The sequence below is a fragment of the Haliotis asinina genome, chromosome 12 (assembly GCF_037392515.1).
Source record: "Haliotis asinina isolate JCU_RB_2024 chromosome 12, JCU_Hal_asi_v2, whole genome shotgun sequence".
In the NCBI taxonomy this organism is placed as follows: Eukaryota; Metazoa; Mollusca; class Gastropoda; order Lepetellida; family Haliotidae; genus Haliotis; species Haliotis asinina.
Genome location: NC_090291.1, coordinates 13,580,837 through 13,602,111, shown reverse-complemented (window position 1 = coordinate 13,602,111; position 21,275 = coordinate 13,580,837). Strand labels below are relative to the sequence as shown.

The 21,275-nt window shown below is 39.0% G+C and overlaps 1 protein-coding gene across 2 annotated transcripts in view; it reads left to right on the top strand.

Annotated features, from left to right (window-relative positions):
* Positions 1–20,345, top strand: part of LOC137259047 (DNA replication licensing factor mcm4-A-like) — a 305,374-nt gene extending 285,029 nt beyond the window's left edge. The window contains exons 1-18 of one of the 2 annotated variants that reach the window (XM_067796755.1): positions 987–1,003; positions 2,209–2,317; positions 2,725–2,760; positions 3,640–3,819; positions 4,740–4,915; positions 5,416–5,622; positions 6,384–6,618; positions 7,044–7,286; positions 7,915–8,149; positions 15,092–15,183; positions 15,906–16,008; positions 16,344–16,520; positions 16,737–16,830; positions 17,072–17,226; positions 17,715–17,832; positions 18,075–18,316; positions 18,931–19,141; positions 19,860–20,345. In XM_067796755.1, coding sequence (XP_067652856.1) covers positions 2,221–2,317; positions 2,725–2,760; positions 3,640–3,819; positions 4,740–4,915; positions 5,416–5,622; positions 6,384–6,618; positions 7,044–7,286; positions 7,915–8,149; positions 15,092–15,183; positions 15,906–16,008; positions 16,344–16,520; positions 16,737–16,830; positions 17,072–17,226; positions 17,715–17,832; positions 18,075–18,316; positions 18,931–19,141; positions 19,860–19,955 — 2,697 coding nt within the window. In that variant the 5' untranslated portion in view covers positions 987–1,003; positions 2,209–2,220 and the 3' untranslated portion in view covers positions 19,956–20,345. Of the gene's footprint in view, positions 1–986; positions 1,004–2,206; positions 2,318–2,724; positions 2,761–3,639; positions 3,820–4,739; positions 4,916–5,415; positions 5,623–6,383; positions 6,619–7,043; positions 7,287–7,914; positions 8,150–15,091; positions 15,184–15,905; positions 16,009–16,343; positions 16,521–16,736; positions 16,831–17,071; positions 17,227–17,714; positions 17,833–18,074; positions 18,317–18,930; positions 19,142–19,859 lie in introns of those variants that run through there. The other variant, XM_067796756.1, reaches the window with a different exon arrangement.
* Positions 20,346–21,275: the final 930 nt, after the last annotated feature.

Sequence of the window (21,275 nt, the reverse complement as noted above, 5' to 3'; positions counted from 1 at the left end):
ATTGGGTTTTCAGTAAAAGTAAATGGGGAATTTACAAGTGAATCACGAATCATATTTGTACCGCAATAACATGGAAGATCTGTTCTTATCTTCAGAGGAGAGCGAGTGTGTATTTTGAGTAAAAAATGGGCGAGATTCAGGAATTAATTCGGGTTTTGTTGTTTCAGGAGAAAAATACGAAAAGATTCATTTCATTTGGATTGTGAATGAATCGCCGTTTCACTGTTTATTCCCTGTTGATTTTGGCAATAACATCACAAATTACATTTAATATCAGAAAATAATTAGTAACAACATAAGCTAGATATTTATATATGCTATATCTGTAATTTATTTTAAAGTAATGTTTAATTACTGGTGTCAAACGTTTATTTAATTGCATTCAGATATGGTGGGTGTTAATCTTGAAAGTTTTACGAATTTGTAGAATTAGTAAATCACGCTTTCAGTTTTCACATGAACTGGCCTCTTGGTTGTCTTTGATTTGTTATGCTAAAGAACCTCTTTTATTGGCACGGGCAGTTATTTTTGGTCTGTGGTGAGTCGTAAAATGTCTTGAAAACAAGCGCAAAAGAATTCACCATTAAATATCCTGCATAATAGCCGTGACAGTTAAAGTATCGTTGACTAGAAGCCTTGTTACCGTAAATTCTTGATATCACAAATTCAATTTCAACATATCAATTATCTGTTAATTTCGAATTTGTTAAACAGATATCTAAAAAGCATGAAAATCGCCATATCGGCAATTGTGTTTAGTAACTGTCAGAATTGGTGTCATAAGTACTTCAATTATTATGGTGATAAAAAAAAAACATGCTTAGCGATTGCGTGTCGACCGTCAACTCAAATTTAGTCACATAAATTGTTATTCTCATTTCGGAATAGAATAACAACTCGTGTTTCACATGGAATCCATTTCCCGCGAAATATACCACGTGACAGCTTTGTGTGTATTCCGCGGGAAAGTGTGTCGTGGAGGAGAGGCAGTACGATTTGCAGAGTGAGTGAAAACAGGATTTCTTGAATTTGATCATTAATCAGTTTCATTGCATGTCTTCACTTTCTTAATTGAAGATAATATTGCATGTGGAAGTCGTCGATCGTGCATGTCAACGCTCTTACTTGTTGTAGGGGCTGAAATATTTTCCTCAAAATCTAGAATTTGTTTCGTGTCAGCCATTGAGCGTGGCTAGGTTTTGATGTAAAGAGTGGAGTAAATCCAATTTTATTGGTGCTCTCATTGATTGTTTTGTTTTCATAGGCCGATCGGTATCAAAATATCACTGATTAGGGTCTTTTCTGAAAAATCAGAGTGTTTTTTTTAAACATACTGCCCCGTCGTGACTCATTGATGTTTGTACAAGGAGGCAATCTAAACGTAAGAGCCATCTTCGATAATAGTAAATATTCATTTTGAAGCTGTTTTTACCATTACTCTCATCGTTTATTGATGTAAGTAGGAACAATTTAGATCATTAAATCATTCACGCGATTAATTAGGATTTTAGATATATTTGACCAACTCGAAAAACACAAATTCTCCATGTGCAAGTCATGCACCGTGATAAATTGAAATGTTGCAAGCATACATTGGGACTCCATGGGATTGATGATCACGAACATATTATCACACGGTTATCACATGGATCTTTCCCCAATGTCAGAGTAATAGAAATACTAGTTGGACACTACTTGGGGTAGTTTTGTTTTTGTTTTGATTTTGGAAAGAGTTTCTTCATTCCCCCAAGTTCTTTCTTCCGCAGATTAGCAGATAACACTAAGTGGTTCAACCATATCTTTTTTACTTAATGTGGGGGTTTTTAATTGTATTTGCAAGTCCTCTAGTAGTTCTTGCATTAGGTTTTGTTAATAATTCTAATATCAATTCATACATATTATTTGGGCTAGATTGCAGTTTTCCTTAGCCTTTGGGCACCCCACCCCTCTTAAAGATCCTCAGGACTAGTGCATCCGATAAAGTGCAAGACACCAATTATTTGCGATGGAGAATGGGAGGAACTCTTACCATTTCTATTTTTTTTGTTCCTCGATAACACTTTGATGCGTTTTGTCCAAATTGCGAGCAGTACTTGCTACATCATTACATGTATTGATGACAAGAGGTATCATTCTTTGGAGTGATTTTATTCTTTCAGAGTACTGTTTTACAATAATGCAGGTTCTGATGGAAATATTATTTCAGAGTGAAGAAAAAACATGTCATCCCCTACAACACCACGTCGACGTAGCAAGCGAGGTCGGAGCTCTGAGCCTGGCAGCCCCACTGAGAGTGAAGATGCAGGACAGAGAACGCGTAGGTGTTCCACTGTATTTGAGATAGGTTTTATGTCACCTCTGCATACCAAACAGTTGAGAACACAGTGTGTATATGTTGTCCATAGAAAATGTATGGTAAGACTTCCATTGGCATCCCCCTTAAATGTAACGATTAAGTTTCTTTAAGTGGCATTTTTTATGGTAAAATGTTGGATGTGTCTTTCAGTATGTTAAGAAACAAATAAAAAAAGCATGTTAAGACTTGTCCTTATTAGATGAGGGATATATATTTTCAGTTGATATGATTTGACAAGAATGAAATGTAAGTTGGGATATGGGTGGAAGTCTTTCTGGCCCTACTTTGTGGAGTTATCTCCTGATACTCGTAAATATTATGTCTTTTATTCACACCTAAGAATTGATTCAAAGTGTCTTTCTTTTTAGCATCTCGTAGAAGTACACGATCTGGGGCAAGTACACGTAAGTTACAACAGTTTTCTAAAACCTGTTGATCTGCTAATTTCAGAAATCAAGATTCACTGCTCTAATCTTCTGTGAATCCCTCAGAAACCATCCTGTAGCAGATGATCATTTATGTAGCTTTGCAGAGATTTAACTCTCCTTTTTGGTAGCTTGTATTTGACTTAAAATCTGTGGGAAATGTTAGTTTGAATCTCAAGATTTGAACTGAACATTTCACAATTCATATGAATGATTTCAACAGTGATATTGTTCAAGTTCTGCTTGTTGTTATATTTCATGCATTATTTAATTCAATGCAGTGTTGAAATGCCTCTGGATCTGAGGACTTTTTTAATAAAAAACTAAATTCTTGTACAAAATTGTTCTCTCAGGTTACTTGCTAAGCCACTTAGATTTATTATGAAGGTAAATCCTTGTAAAGGCTCAATGATATATTATGAAGATAGATCCTTGTAAAAGGCACAATGACATATTGTGAAGATAAATTGTTGTAAAGGCACAATGATAATTATGAAGATAAATCCTGGTAAAGGCACAACGTTAAGTTGTGAAGATAAATCATTGTAAAGGCACAATGATATATTGTGAAGATAAGTCCTTGTAAAGGCTCAATGATATATTATGAAGATAGATCCTTGTAAAAGGCACAATGACATATTGTGAAGATAAATTGTTGTAAAAGGCACAATGATATATTGTGAAGATAAATCCTTGTAAAAGGCACAATGATATATTGTAAGATAAATCGCTGTAAAGGCACGATATATTATAAAGGTAAAACCTTGTAAAGGCACAATGACATATTGTGAAGATAAATCCTTGTAAAGGCACGATGATATATTATCAATATGACAATAAATCCTTGTTATGATACAGCCTCTTCCACACGAGGCAGTGCCAAGAAGTCTGCTAAGAAGACTGGAGAGGGTTCATCCCCTCCATCCCGTCGGCGCCGAATTGATGCCTCCCCTGGCAGCGACCTCGCACCCATGCCATCCTCACCCCCCTCAGGGCAGGCAGGAGATGAGAGCCTGTTCTCAAGTCCAAAGAATGGCAGTAAGTCAATAGCTTGTTATGTTAAATGTGTGGAAATAAGAAGGTTGATCCATCAGTTCATTCCTGGGTCATAGGTAGAGCCAGCCTGCAACATCCTCAAAACATGAGAAAGAATGAAGATTGTCTTGTGTTTGACAACCAAGGGCATGTAACCCGAATTACACACAGTACATCGAGCCCACCTGTGACCGGGTGTAAAAAAACCTTGGAGTCAACTTTGTGTGGAAACTCCTTCAGTGCTGTAGCAACCTCTAGTGTACAGTATACAACCCTGTGCACTTAAAAGAGCCCACGAATCTGTTGGTGGCCACATGGATACATGCCAACACCTAGTTTCGGGTACAGAAACGTGCAGTAAACATGGACAAAGTACTGTGACTATGTGTCCCAGTCCACCCAGCTGTGAATGGGTACCTCGTAAGCATGGAAAAACCACGTTAGCTCAGTGCACGTGGTAGACTGCAGGAGTTGTATGATCCCCAGGAAGTTGAGATTGAAAATAATAGTGCCGTTGTAATGGACATCCAATGATCGAGGGGAAAAAACAAAGTGCCTTTGAGCAGTTGAACTAACTGGATATCAGCGCTATACAAATATCTAGTCCTATCATATTACAATATGGCAGTTGCAAAACTTACTGTTTTCGAGTGCTTCAGCTGTCTGTTGCTACTGACGATTGCCTCAAATATATTATAGATATATATACTGCCATATAAAAAGTCTGGTGGTGTCTTGAATTATCTTCTTGATACAAGTTTCCCGAGGGACGATATGGATCGTGATTCAACGCTTTCACTTGTCTGATAGTGTCTGTTGTGCCCTGATTTTCCAACAGTCTAGCTTTTTCATCCTACATGAATAGTTTATTTGTTGACATCATTATATTATTCAAATGTAACACTGTTCTGTTGTATTTTCAGTTCCTACAAGCGAGATAGATTTAAGCTCTCCTCTTAACTACGGCACCCCCAGTTCCCGTGGTGGTATTGGCACGCCCCGCACACCCGGGCTTGGTCAGACCCCAGTCAGGCACCGATCAGACATACGAAGCAGCAAGAAAATGAAACAGGTGGCCATCGGAGGGTCAGAACCATCTGTAAGTAATGCTTCACTGAACACCAAGAAATTATTTGAGCCATAATTGGAAATCTTTTCTTCACAATGGTGGACAGTAATTTGGTTTCCGGACCATGATGCCATTTATTGAAGATCCAGGACATATACATGACATTATGTGGATGTTTTAATGTTTTTGTTTGTAACTCATGAAGGGCCCTAGGGTAGACTGGTTGTTAAGTGCCTCAAGGCCGAATTTCCTCTTTTTCAAGTCACTTACTGCCAAGGTTGCATGTCACTAAGCAGTCAGCCAATGCAGGGTGCAGTTAGTGACAAAATACGGTCAGGTTTGGTTGTGCCATCATATCCATAGACATGAATCAATGAATGCTTATTTTAATTCTTGGATTGTTTGGTCCAGTTTCAATAACATACAGGCTGCATAATATAGCTAGAATATTGCTTACTGTGGTGTTGAATAACAAACTGAAACCTTGAAACCAATTGTCCACATTTAGTAACCCATTCCATGTTTTGTAGGAGCCCACACGTGTGACCAGCGAGCTTGGAACAGACTCGAACAGCGGACCGCAGTTGGTAATTTGGGGAACTGATGTGGACATTGAACAGTGCAAGGACAAGTTCAAACGTTTCATCACTAAATACATCGACCATGACGTCGCCGACGATGAGCAGTTTGCAGGGATGGATATTAACGAACCTTATTATCTGCAGAGATTGGCCGAGGTACAAACGATAGCGACTGCTCAACAACCAGTGAAAATTAAAATTCTAAGAATTGATAGTTCTAATTTCTTACCATAGATTTGGGCTTGTAAAGACATTACATGATATGGATTTTGAAAACACTATTCATTGCATGTTGCATGACACAGAACTGGTCAGGTTCTCTTGTCAAGTTTGATGCACGTTATTGTATCCCAATTGTGTGGATCAATTCTCATTATGTCAATCACTGGACTGTCTGGTTGACTATTATTTACAGGCCTCCCTCGTAAATCTGTGATATTGTTGAGTGCAGCATTAAACAGCAAAGTTAATCTTAGATTAACAGTGGCCCTCTTGCATCTTAGAAAGAAATGGTTTACACTGTCCTAGTGACTGATGTCAACGTTGCCTTAACTGAAATGGTATAACCTGGCATCAAGGATTGGTGCTCATAATATCAGTCTCTGGTTTGCCTGGTCCATATTTGATTTGATGGTGGGGTAGCCTTCTAGTTACGGTGGTTGCTCTTCATGTAAAAGACCTGGGTTCAGTTCCCCACATGGACACAATGGGTGAAGCTCATTTCTGGTGTCCCCTGCCATGATATTGCTGGAATATATTTTACTTTAGTGGCGTAAAAATAAACTAGCTCACACTCCCGATTTGATTATTTACTGGCCCTGTAATACAGCTCAGTATTTCACACTGAGACAAATGCAGAACAAAGTCTTTTCAGGATTGTTTGATCTGAAACTTTCAGTTGATCACATCAATTGCAGATCAATGCAATCGGAGAGCCATTCCTGAACATCAACAGCAAGCACTTGCAGGAGTTTGATGCCGAGATATACCGTCAACTGGTCAACTACCCCCAGGAAGTCATTCCCACATTTGATATGGCCGTCAACGAAATGTTCTTTGAAAAATACCCAGATGCTGTCCTTAACCATACAATCCAAGTCCGACCATTTAATTCAGACAAGACGAAAAACATGAGATCACTTAATCCAGAAGGTAGGTTACAATTAAGAACATACATCTGTTTGGTTTGTACTGGGTAATGTTTGAAATGGTTGTGATGAGGGGACTGGTGTTATATGGGAACAAAACGAAAATGTCCCAATTTCTGCTTGTCCTAATAGTGAAATTTCACCTAGCCACAAATTCGGTTTTATGATTGTATGCACTTGTACTCCAAAGGCATGGGTCATAGATAGCAGGATTGTTTGGACCAGATTGCAGATTGATAATTTGTTGTTATGTAAATCATATTTACCTCGATTGCAGCTGATTGCAGTGTTAAATGAGCTGAGATGTTCCGAAAAGGCTAGTTTGTGTAGGTTGAGGTTTTTATCTGATAATATTTATGGTTTGGTAAATCCGAAATCTTTACGTTTGTATGTTAAGTATTGTGTGTATGTGATTGTTGTTTGGTTTAGATATTGACAAGTTGCTGACAATTGGAGGAATGGTGATCCGACTGTCGTCTCTGATCCCGGAAATGAGGGAAGCGTTCTTCCGATGTCATGTGTGTTCCAGCACCAAGTCTGTGGAGATTGACCGTGGCCGTATCTCCGAGCCGACTCTCTGTGCCAACTGTAACACCAACCACTCCTTTACCCTGGTACACAACCGCTCTCAATTCAGCGACAAACAGATGATCAAGCTCCAGGAATCTCCAGGTAAAAATTTTTAACAGTTGATAACCTGAAAAGGGATTCCTAGGCAGAAATTGTGACAGGTCGCAGTATCAGTGTCTTGCAGTGAATGTTTCTTAAGAGTAGATGGTGGCAGTGAAAGATTGTGTAGTTCTTCTTCATGTAAAACAAAAAATGAAAACGATTGCTTCATGATTTCTGTTGTGAAAAAAAACCATAATTATTTACAGGCTGACGTGATCTTATAATATTATTGGTATTTAACAGTGTTTAAATTAGGCTGAAAATATCTCTAGAGCCTATTTTACTACATTTAGAATAGTACAACTGGGTAAATTTAAATTTAAACCAAGAGTATGAAAGTATGTTTGAAACTTAAAGGTTGATTACCTTTTCAAGTACTTCTAGTTTGGTTGCAGTTGAACATTTCATACAGCAGTAATGCATCTGTACAACCGCAGCCTGTGAATACATGAGACTGGACCAGACAGTCCAGTGATGAAGGCATGTAGATGGGCATGTTTAATGTTAGGGGTGGCAAATATTTTCCGCTGATGTATAAGTATATGATATTATGTTTCCAAGTGTTCAGTTCAACGTTTCTCTTTTCCTTAATGGCGAGTCTTGAAATTGAATGTTTTTGTGTTTACAGAGGACATGCCGCCTGGGCAGACTCCCCACACAATAATCATGTATGCCCACAACGATTTGGTGGACCGCGTCCAGCCTGGTGACAGGGTGACCGTCACTGGTATCTATAGAGCCACACCCCTGAGGGTCAACCCCAAGATGAGGAATGTTAAGTCTGTGTACAAGACTCACATCGATGTTGTCCACTTCCGGAAGGTGGATCAGAAGCGGCTGCGGGAAGTGGATGACGATGAAGGGTAAGATAATCCATTAATCTTGGTTTAACATTTGTATTGAAAAATATCCAGTGCTGTCGTTGGCAGTTGGTTGTGTGAAGTGAGACACAGGAAAGTATTTGTAAAATCCTTCCAAAATGGGAACATCATCCTTTACTGTCAATGAACAGAGATATGGCTCTCAAAGGAGGGAGTGAGGAGATTAGTTACAATTCTATTCAAAATGATCTCCGTCCAATTGAAATGGAATGCTGACAATTTTTATGGATATAAAACTTCTTTTGTACTATGAGAGGTGATGTTTCGACATAAGTTCTTGCGTTGTTGTCAAGCAAGTGATTAACGACATTAGAATCTGTGTCGAAACATTGCCTTTAACTCAATAAAAGAATACCATCTAATACCATTTGATCATGTTTTTCAATCAGGGCACCCGTGGCGAGCCACCTCCTCGTGGTGGGTGCTGGGTAACGCCAAGAGCTCGCCGACATCCCCGTAGTGGACCCGGGAGGATATTTGGTCCACCAACCCGTTTGCCGTGGGTTGCAGCCCTGTGTCGGCGGAGGAGGGGATCCTGGTGGTTGAGAGCAATAGGAGCTTGCAACCGTGTTCCTGTTGCTCAATACACCACTTCGGCCCTGACTTCGCCTAGACGGGTGGTCGAATAGGCCCGGTTCGACCAATCGGCTGGTCATGCCAAGCCCTGTGCATGGGGCATTATTATTTTTATCAATGCACATATATCATTTGGAATCGTTGTAAATTTGGACTTGACTATATAATCTAAAACATTTTGAATTTGAAGTATGTTGTTCTGTAATTTGCCTAGAGTCCTATGCCAGAAGGCGGTGGCTCATGGGCCAATCTGGTAGAATTATTAATCTCTTAATTCTTCTGCTGGAGTATATCATCCGGGTATCCTTGGTGCTGCAAGCTGGAGGCCCGCTTGCTTTAGCATTGTCCTTGTGATACTCCATGGTGGGTGGGGAGCTCGGATGATGAATCATATGACACCTATCATGGCTTATGAAATACCCCCCAAAAAAACCAAACATCCACTTGAAATTGATCCCGTTGATACTTCTCATAGACCGTCTCTATCGATTGAGTATTGGCCACGTTTCCTCGTTATTGAGACTCCGGACAAGACACCATTGAAGTTGAACCCTTTCGCAGTATCTAAGGGCATTCAAGGTATTGCTGGGGATGTCAAGAACATTAGACGCTTGCGTTCGGGTGCATTACTAATAGAGTGTGGCAAGAAACAGCAGACAACCAATCTGATGAACATTGAATCTTTTGTGGGCATTCCGGTCACGGTCTCTGCTCACAAGACCTTGAACACAAGTAAAGGTATCGTCAGATCGTGATCGGTTGTTTGCTGACATGTCCGAGCTTGATATAGCATGCGAAATGAAGGATCAAGGTGTGCTGTATGTGAAGCGCTTTTCCACCCGAAAAAACAATGAAACAATCCAAACAAATACCTATCTGTTTTCTTTTTCATTGCCAAATGCTCCCAAATCAGTAAAGGCGGGTTACTGCAATATCCAAGTTGAAACCTACATCCCCAACCCGCTCAGGTGTTTTAAATGTCAGAAATATGGACACGGTGTATCTACCTGCACATTGTCTGTTGTGTGTGCTCACTGTGGTGAGAAGACACACACAACAGAAGATTGTGACAGTGACTTTAAAAAATGCACTAACTGCTCTGGCGACCATTCATCTTCGTCAAAACAGTGTCCAATATGGAAAGAGCAAATGGCGATTAACAAAATAAAGTTCACCCAAAATATCTCTTTTTCTGAGGCAAAGAAACTGGTGAAGAGATCTGACCTTCTAGAAAGTTATGCTACAGTAGCAAAATCATCATCTGAATCCAACTCTAAAATAACAAAATCATCCACAGGATGCCAAACTACCTTGACTTGGGTCAGTTCCGACTCCCCACAGGTTTTATACCCTGCTATATCATCCCAGACTGAGGAATCACTTCCTACTACATCAAAGTCCTCTGATCATAAGTCATCTTCACAGTCACGCTCTGAGTCTCATTCAACAGCTGATAGACAACAAATTGTTAAAACTAAACCCAAACCTAAGTCTGATGCTTCAAAGCAACAAAGTGGCAGAGCTCCTAAGGGGTCACAAAATAAAATTCAATTGTTTAATAAATATGGGTCTCTTGAAGATATGGACGTTTCTGAAAACGTCCATTCTAGGGCACATAGCTTGTCGCCCTCCAAAAGAGTGCGGGGTAGATCCCCAAAAAATCCCCCCAAAAGATAGTTTATTCCAACAATATTGTACAATGGAACTGCAGAGGTTTGAGGACTAATTTACATGAATTACAGCTATTAGTCCAAGATTTCACACCTTCAGCGTTATGTCTCCAAGAGACATATTTAAAACAAACAGATGCATTTGACCTTCGCCATTTTAATGCATATCATTCTTTTTCACCTCCGGGTGATAGAGCCACTGGCGGGTCATCCGTTCTAGTCAGACAAAACGTTATTCAAAGCCCTGTATCACTTAATACTAATATGCAGGCTGTTGCTGTGAGAATTACTTTACATGTAGCGTTTACGCTATGCTCGCTGTATATTTCGCCGTCTTCGACGTTTGCCAAAACTGATCTGCATGCTCTCTATGACCAACTCCCGAAGCCCTGTATTATAATGGGAGATTTAAATGGGCACAACCCTCTCTGGGGTAGTGTAAATATAAACGCTAAAGGTAAGTTGTTGGAGGACTTCTGTTCTGACAACGATTTATGTATTTATAATGATGGCTCCAATACGTATTTACACCCTGGGACAGGGACCTATTCTGCTCTTGACCTGTCACTCACAAATTCAGAACTACTTAATGAATTCGAATGGTCAGTCCATGATGACCTCTGTGGAAGTGACCATTTTCCTACTATATTAAAAGCTGTAACTCCATCCGATGTTCCTCCATCATCAAGACGGAATTTTAAAGAGGCTAACTGGACTTTATATGAAACACTGTGTGCTGAAAAGCTTAAACCTGAACGTTTTACTGACGTTCCTGATGCTATTAAATGTTTTTCTGATGAATTGAACTCCATAGCTGATGAGTGTATACCAAAGTCCTCTGCAGTTCCACACATAAGAAAACCATGGTTCAACGATGAATGCAAACAAGCTAGGAAGGCAAGGAAAAAAGCAGAACATTATTTCCGTCGCCATCCTATGGTGCATAATTTGAATAAATTTAAAATTTTAAATGCTAAAGCACGGCGTACTTTTAAACAGAACAAACGCCAATCTTGGCAAAATTATGTATCTAAAATAAATTATCGGACACCCATGTCCAAGGTATGGAATATGGTCCAGAAAATTAAAGGTAAAGGTACTAAATCTACTGTCAATCATCTTAAACATGGAGATCAAGTACTTACCGATAAATCAGATATCGCAAATAAACTGGGTGAAACCCTTGCTAAACACTCTTCCTCTTCTAATTATTTACCTAAATTCCAGCAGTATCAAAAACAACAAGAAAAGAAAACTATTAATTTCAATTCTGATAATGGGGAAGATTATAATGAAACTTTTTCTATTCATGAACTCCATACTGCTCTTGATCAAGCTCATGATACTGCTACAGGAGCTGATAACATACATTATCAACTCCTGAAGCACTTACCAGAATCCTGCCTAGAAACTCTCCTAAATATTTTTGATGATATTTGGACATCGGGTAACTTTCCTTCATCATGGCGTGACGCCATAGTAGTACCCATACCTAAATCTGGACGTGATCATACCGATCCATCCAATTATCGTCCGATTTCGTTAACTAGCTGTGTTTGCAAGACCATGGAACGCATGATAAATAATCGACTTGTTTGGTACTTGGAAACAAATTACCTTATAACTGATATACAGTGTGGTTTCCGTAAAAACAGAAGTACTGTCGATCACTTAGTGCGACTGGAATCATTTGTTAAAAATGCACTGATTAATAATCAACATGCTGTGTCTATCTTTTTTGATCTTGAGAAGGCATATGACACAACCTGGAAATATGGTATTTTAAGAGATTTACATGACTTCGGCTTGCGAGGTCGTTTGCCTCAATTTATTGCCAACTTTTTAAATAACAGACAGTTTCAAGTTCGAGTGGGTTCTACCCTGTCTGATCATTACAATCAGGATCAGGGTGTTCCACAAGGCAGTATTCTGTCTGTCACACTTTTTAGCATCAAGATAAATAGTTTATCAAAAGTTTTAAACGATTCAATTGATGGATCGTTATTTGTGGATGATTTTAATATTTCTTGTCGTGGGAAAAATATGCATACCATTGAACGGCAACTGCAGCTTTGTTTAAACAAAATAAATAAATGGTGTCTTGAAAACGGCTTCAAATTTTCTAAATCGAAAACTAACTGCATACATTTTTGTCGTAGATATAAACCCCATAAAGATCCTGAACTGTCTCTAGATGGGACGCCCATTAAAGTTGTGAAGGAAGCCAAGTTCTTGGGTCTAATCTTTGATTCACATTTAACTTTTCTACCACATATTAAATCACTTAAAACTAAATGCCTGAAAGCACTTGACTTGTTGAAAGTTGTTTCAAATTCAAAATGGGGAGGGGATCAAGCTACCCTTCTCCATCTCTATCGATCACTAGTTCGTTCTAAACTTGATTATGGCTCAATCGTTTACGGGGGAGCCTGCAAAAGCAATCTTAAACTTCTTGATCCTGTCCATCATCAAGGTCTGAGACTTTGTCTTGGATCTTTTAGAACTTCACCTATTGACAGTCTCTATGTTGAGGCTGATGAACCTTCTCTTGAGCAGCGCCGTATAAAGTTAGCTTTACAATACATTACTAAATTATACTCTAATCATTCTAACCCTGCATATAACTGTGTTTTCAATCCCCTTTATGAGGATTTATACAACAAAAAGTCTTCTCTTGTCCCGCCTCTGGGACATAGAATTACACCTTTTCTTTCTGCTGCTGGGATTGAGCTGGAAAACATAGCTCCCTCCCGTCTTCTTTCTTCTCCTCCCTGGCAGTTGGTCAGGCCTCAAGTAGACCTAACATTGACCACATTTAAAAAATCAGAGACTAATGAATTACAATATAAGCAAAAATATAATCAATTAAAACATAAATATAGCAATTATAAATCCTTATTTACAGATGGGTCCAAGGATGGTGGCGCTGTGGCTTGTGCCACTGTCATTGGATCCAGAACAATATCTTCTCGATTACCAGTTAGTAGTTCTATTTTTACAGCTGAAGCTAACGCCATATTAACAGCTCTCAAATATATTCAAAGACACCCTAAACGTAAACAATATATAATCTATTCAGACTCTCTTTCTTGTCTCCAGGCGATTAAAAATTTATCATGTAAACATCCACTTTTAATTGACATTATTGAATTGTATAATAATCTTGCTACTGGCCAATACGACATCGTCTTCTGTTGGTTACCCAGCCATGTAGGCATTTCAGGGAACACAATGGCCGATCTTGCTGCCAAGGCAGCACTCAACAAATCTGTGACACCGCTTCTTATTCCCTACAGTGATTACAAAGCCACCATTAGATCTTATATCCGTGATCTGATGCAAAAGAAGTGGGACACCCAAGTGGGTATAAATAAATTACATGAGATAAAACCTTACATTGGTTATACCCACTTGGGTTGTCAATCCAGATTTGAAGAGGTCATACTACGACGATGTCGTATTGGCCACACTAGATATACTCATGCATACCTGTTGAAAGGTGAGGATCCTCGATTTTGCATCCCTTGTGATGAGAGAGTCACGGTCAAGCATATTCTGCTTGACTGTGTTGAATTCTCCATCACAAGGGATAAATATTTTACAGTTAAAACAATGAAGGATCTTTTTACCAACGTTAATTCTCATTTTATTATAGGTTTTTTAAAAGAAATTGATTTTTTGGGTGAATTTTGAATAGTATGTTTCTGTAAATAGATGTATCTTAATGATTGGTAGTTTGAATTAGTAACTTGAATTGTTGGTGGCTGTACCCTCAAAGGGGGTTGAAGTATTGTAAAATTATTGTCCTCCTGAGAGGGTACGTAAGTCCACAAACATTCACAGTAAATTTAAGTCTGCCAGGTTTTTAATTGTAGTATTCATGTTGTTTTAATTTTGGCTAACCTTTCGTACAATCGCCAGCAGCTGAGGGGATGATGTAAATCCAACTAGGGTCCATGCAGGTAGCAAAGGTACTGTAAGTCCCCATGGTCCCTAGTGTGGTGATCTACCTTCAGTTGTTGGCGATCTATAGTCTGTTTTTATTATGTATTGTCTAAATAGTGCTATTAGTTTTAACTTTCCATACTAGTTTTACTTAAAACTGTGATATGCTAGTTGTTTTACTGTCCTCCGTTGACAGATTTTTCCATATGCATATATTTAATTTAAATGTTCTCGTCACGATATGGCTGAGATATTGCCGATGTGACGTTAAACATTAACTCACTCACTCAAAGGAGGGAGTGAGGAGATTAGTTACAATTCTATTCAAAATGATCTCCGTCCAATTGAAATGGAATGCTGACAATTTTTATGGATATAAAACTTCTTTTGTACTATGAGAGGTGATGTTTCGACATAAGTTCTTGCGTTGTTGTCAAGCAAGTGATTAACGACATTAGAATCTGTGTCGAAACATTGCCTTTAACTCAATAAAAGAAGTTGTACATCCATAAAAAATTGTCATTTTTCGTCATCAACCCTATATTTTAATGGCCCATCAAAGGAGTACAACTGATCATATAAAGAAATGTTGTCTTGGTCCTTGGTGTCCTAAAGTAGGTACGTCTGGTTTATTTTATATTGTATATCCTGATCACATTAATTTTGTTCACAGATTTATACTGTTGCGACGAGGTGTCAGAATTCATTCACATAATCTCCTTCCATATTCCAGCAATGAAGCCCGATTCCCAGAAGAGAGAATTGAACTCATCAAGGAGCTGTCGAAGAAGTCCGATGTATACGAGAGACTGGCCAGAGCCATAGGTACAACATAAACTTTGCAAGTTATGATATTTCTAGGGCCCACTCAATGGTCAGTAAATTTTTTGTACATGGAAAGCACCTAGTATTGGTCCGAATTCGTAAACCAAGGGTTATGTTACATTTACATGATCGGTTTGTAGAGGGGACATGTATTTCAGTTTAGCTCATATGTTTCTGTTCGATGGATTATCCATATTCCTGTGAAAATTTTCTTCAAACATAAAGGAAATAGTTGCTCAAATACACACGCATGTTTGGGAAAAGACATGACACTTTGACAATTACTTAAAATATTGCTATGAAACATTGCTCACATTGGTTTTTAAGGATTAAATGTGTCACTGAAAGGGAGGCATAAATTCCTTGACTAATAAACATGGAGTTGTTGCCCCTTGTCCATGATACTGACTTTCATAAACATTTACTTGAATGTCTATGACATCATTTAAGAGATCGAAATGATAACTTACTGATACAGAAGATTGTCCAATCAAAATTTGATAAAATCTGTGACAGATTCCTTTACTTACAACCTATGTTATATTTGGGATTACACTTTCTAAGAAAGTACAGATTCTCATACTTTTATGGGTTTGAATCCCACTCTGTAATCGTTGATTCTATTTTCGTTCTCTTGAGAAAGACACTTAAATATATTATCAGATTTGGATCCTTGTTTTATATATGAACCGCCCTCGACTAATGATGACTTCTGACCCCAGCTCCCAGTATCTATGAAAATGAAGACATCAAGAAAGGCATACTGCTGCAGCTGTTCGGTGGATGTCGGAAGGATTTCACGAACTCAGGCAGGGGGAAGTTCAGGTAATGCATGCTTCACAGAAATGTTCAGTGCACTGAGTGAAATCTTTAAGCCTTTAGTATCATCCCGTGGAATTCTTCATGTGTGTGCTGAAATATTTAAATGAATTAAATTTGGTTGTTTGTGGCCTAGAGGTTAATGCGTTTACTTGTCACACGTCACTGGCCATTTTGCAATTGCAAATATGGCTACAGTTCTTGCAGTCTCAACTGTTGTATATTTCTGCAGTGTTTTGGGTAAGGGGTTGGGTTTATTGTTACAAAAAACACTTTAATTTTCAAAAGAACTTAAGTGATGTTATTTTGTAATTTATGTTTGACTTCCGTTTGTGTTTCAGGTCTGAGATCAACATCTTGCTCTGTGGCGACCCTGGTACTAGCAAGTCCCAGCTCCTACAGTATGTTCACAACCTGGTACCTCGAGGTCAGTACACCTCTGGCAAGGGGTCAAGTGCTGTTGGTCTCACGGCTTACGTCACAAAGGACCCAGAGACAAGACAGTTGGTTCTTCAAACGTGAGTTCACACGCTTGTTTTCTCTGTTTACTAATGCAGTTGCATAAAAATAAGTACTTGATGACCCCATCTTGAATCTTTTTGAAATAATGACAAATAAATATGAGAAAAACATTCTAAGTTTCTTTGGTTGTCCCTGCAATGGATAGTGACGGTGCAGATAAATCCTTTGACATTTGGGCTAATAGTGATTAACTGTTACGTTATTTTTTCCAGTGGTGCCCTCGTGTTGAGTGACAATGGTGTGTGTTGTATTGATGAGTTTGACAAGATGAACGACAGCACTCGTTCTATTCTTCATGAAGTTATGGTACGTAGTCCATTTTGAAACTTGCAACTGTTGAGCAAGTTACTAAAAATTGTGTTGACAATATGGACAGTGTTTGATCCAAGCTTCTCTAGTATTTGTTATAGTAGTGTTTTGACAATAGCCCGTGTTATGTTTTCAGTATATTTGACGACTTGTGGACTTGAATTTCATCTTCAACTGACCTACCTAGACCTAGACTTAGATTAGGTCATGTTTTTGCAGTGTCACTTTCTCTCAACAGGAACAACAGACATTGTCCATCGCTAAGGCTGGCATTATCTGTTCGCTGAACGCAAGGACATCCATTCTGGCCGCAGCCAATCCTGTCGACTCCCAGTGGAACAAGAACCGCACCATCACTGAGAACATCTTGCTGCCACATACCCTGCTGTCCAGGTGAGCTATTACAATCTCTGTTGTACAGTTGACCTATCATCTGTCATGCTGTACAGTAAAGGTGAGCTTTCACAAATGATGGCTGTACAGGTGAGCTATTACAATCTCTGTTGTACAGTTGACCTATCATCTGCCATGCTGTACAGTAGAGGTGAGCTATTGCTAACGGTGGCTGTACAGGTGAACTCTTCCAATCTGTTTTACAGTTGAACTATCATCTGCCATGCTGTACAGTAGAGGTGAGCTATGGCAAACAATGGCTGTACATATGTGCTATCATCTACAATGCTGTACAGGTGAGCTATTACCAAACCTGATGTACAGGTTATCCATCACAAACAAGGGAGGAACTGGCAGGTTAAGTCGGAAATCTGGACTGGTCACGTAGCTGTGGAGATTCTAGGACAGAATAGTGTCTCCAGTACACCCATTTTGATGTCTGAAATCATTTGTCACATGTCACTCAAAGAGGCTCTTTTCCTTTTCAGATTTGATCTGATCTTTTTGATCCTGGACCCTCAAGATGAGCTGTATGACAGACGACTGGCCAACCATCTTGTATCTCTTTACTTCAAAAGCCCAGAAGATTCTCAGGATGAACACCTGGTATGAAAAACATGGGGAGAAGGGAGCACAGATGCCCAATATATTTAACTTAGTCTCCATAGCAGTTTCGTGCAACTTGTTAACTGACTGTACAAGTACGATTTCATGTCTTCCACACTGGAAATTTATCAGGTGGTTGTGCCACCTTTGATGTTTCGGAACTTTTCATTCACATCAAGCTCACACCAAACACAAAAAGTAGCATTAAAAAAGACTCAATGAACTTGATTGTCTGTCTCCAGGACATGTCCATACTGAAGGACTACATCGGTTACGCCAAGCGCTACATCAACCCCCGGATAGACGAGGATGCCGGCCAGGCCTTCATCCAGGCCTACGTAGAGATGAGGAAGGTTGGCAGCAGCAGGGGACAGGTGTCCGCCTACCCCCGACAGCTGGAGTCTCTCATCCGATTGGCTGAGGCTCATGCCAGAATGAGGCTGTCTGAGACCGTGGAGGTGGCCGATGTGGAAGAAGCTCGCAGGTGAGGAATCATGAAGTGCAGGTATTGCGTAAAAAGGTTAAGATCTACTTCAGTTGGTTGTTCAAGTTAAAATCACATTGTCGCAAATTATTTTAATAATTCTGCAAGAAGAGGATCTGACATCTTTTTATGTGAGTAAACTTGGCTTGGGGGTTATCTTGTGTACATTAACATGTCTTGACTGTGGCAGTTTGCTTTCATCTGGACTAACGACAGTTTCACAATGCTAGTTCAGAAAGATAACATGCCACAATTGTGATATGGAAGCGTACTCAGATGTTGTTGCTCAGGTAACAATTAATAACATTTTAACATCTTTATGGATGCCATGAATAAATAAATTGACAGGTGATTTTGTGAATACAACAAATTACGATTGAAATGATAGCACATAAAACAAATCTATGGATATACCAAATGGCTTGTGTTACATGTTTGTTTTGGTTGAAAACTGGATAATGAACTATGGTTATGGCAAATTATAACAAGCAGTCTGAGTTCATTTTTAATCTGTTTTGTTGTGAGTGATAGGAGCCTGCTGATTTTGATACAATTCAAGAATTCTGGTACAGCCAAGACATCACATACTGTAACAAGTGCTGTTTATTTCACAGACTCTACAAGGAAGCCTTGAAGCAGGCTGCCGTTGACCCGTCAACCGGCAAGATCGATGTCTCCATCCTCACCACAGGCATCAGCGGCGCTGCTCGAAAACGCAAGGCAGAGGTGGCACAGGTGCTGAAGAAACTGATTCAGTCCAAGGGGAAGGTTCCCAGTCTCAAACATGGCAAGCTGTACGAAGACTTCAGGGACAAGTCTGACATTGTGAGTTTGAAGCATTCTTTTAGCTTCAAAATATTTTGATACTACGCTTTAGGAAAAGAAAACTTGACACAAGGGCAACGCCCCATTCTAAATTCAGAAAGTAACAAATAATTCTGTAAATAGCCCATTGTCATTGTTCTCTTTCCCAATCCCTGAATATATGTAAACATTGCAAGTATGAAGTTCAGTTTTAGTGTAGTAATCACAGATTCATCAATGTCTGAAAAAGAAGCATATTCAGTGAAAGGATAACTTTCTGCCAAATGCCATTTTTTTATCCCCCGCATCGCGTTTTGCACCCTGTCCATCCATGCACATATTTCTTTTCCGGAGCAGAACTCGAAAACTGTTCATTATTTCTTCAGCAAACTTGACCCATACATTGGTATAGTGGTGTCTGGTGCCTTTTGATAGTTTTGGAATTCTGAATAAAATATTTTTAGCATTTCCATGGCAATCACTTGAAATGGGATAAGTATTGGTAATATAACATTTAAAGTTAACATTTCGAGTTGTGAAATTTCACCATTTACTTATCAGGTGAAGAGCTTCAGGAAATTGTTGTTTCATCTCAGCTGGTTTAATATCTAGACACAAGGGCTGAATGAATATGTTAAATGCAAAGAGAAGTTCTGGTAATAGTAGCATGGATCCTCAATGCTTAATGAAATTTTGCTCATCAAAGAATTATTTTATCATGTTGATTATTTACTTCCAGCCAATTACACGAGACATGTTTGATGAAGCTCTCAAAGAACTACAAGATGAAGACTTCCTTATTGTCACCAACAAGGTCATTCGACTGTGCACATAACTACCATGAGATTGTTCAAAGATTCAACAGGAATGTGGACCAGTTACAATGTAACATGTAAATAAATGGAAAGCAGTGATGGTACTCCCAGCACTATTTCCCTGTACAGAGTTAATAATTAATACTTGGAGTTTCGACCAGATACCAACTGCATTTACTTGTATAGAAACTGTTACTGAATTCAAGGGATATTTGAATTTGCTTTTTGATATTACACTTGTTTGTATAGATGTTTATTATGGATGAATTATTGTGGAACTTGTCTTCAGATACCAACATTGCATTTAGTTGTAAAGTACCTGAACATTCTGTAGCTGTACATAGCTGTACATTCAAGCTCTTTATATTCATGTAAAAGTGCTGATGCGAATAAATGACATTATTATGGAATGTGTTTATGCTTTGTATTGTTTATGTGTTCAGTTTGACACTGTTGACTGACTTCTTGATGACGGAGTTGGTTGTTAGAGTTCATTCAAAAGCAGTAACTGGTGATTACCTGTTACCTCTTTGACTGTGCCAAGTTAGTAATCCTTCAGGTAAACTTGCATCTAATTTTCAAAATTAATGTATTTTACCCCCTAAATAGGAATTAAATTACATTAAGATGACATATAGACCTTTGAAAGTCCGGGGTAGAACGGGCCTTCACCATCCCATGGCTTGCCATGAAGGGCGACTATGCTTGTCATAAGAGAAACTTTTGGGATCGGATGGTCATCTTTGCTGACACCTTATTGGCTCCCAATTGAGCAGATTGATGCCCATGTGCATAGTGTTGATCACTGGATTGTCTGATCCAGACTCAATCATGTACAGACCACCGCAATTTATCTGAAACATAGCTGAGTGTGGCGTAAAACTTGACCCGATGCTCACAAAGATGACATATCCAAAAGTGGTAATTCAGCTTCTGTCTGGCTATCCTTTAACCAGTGTTGGTCTGACCATATCCATTATTATTGTGCGTATATATACTTATCTCACAACAAACTGCATGGTCTGCTTCTGCTTCAGGAATTCATACAAGTCAGCAGCTGATAAGATGACAGTTGTGTGTTTCAGAAAATTGTGAAAAAGAAAACATTACAAGTACAGTCATTTATTCTGAGTGACGACTGACCTGCAACAGATTTGAGGGTGGAACTTCTGTGATAGATTAGGATCCTTCTCACTATTGACAAAGCCCAGGAGCAGTGGGTTGCTCATTGGTAAAACGTTCGCTCGTCACGACAAGGACCGGAATTGGATTCCCAACATGAGTAAAAATATCTGAAGCCCATTTCCTGTGTCCCCTGCTATGACGTAGCTGGAATAATG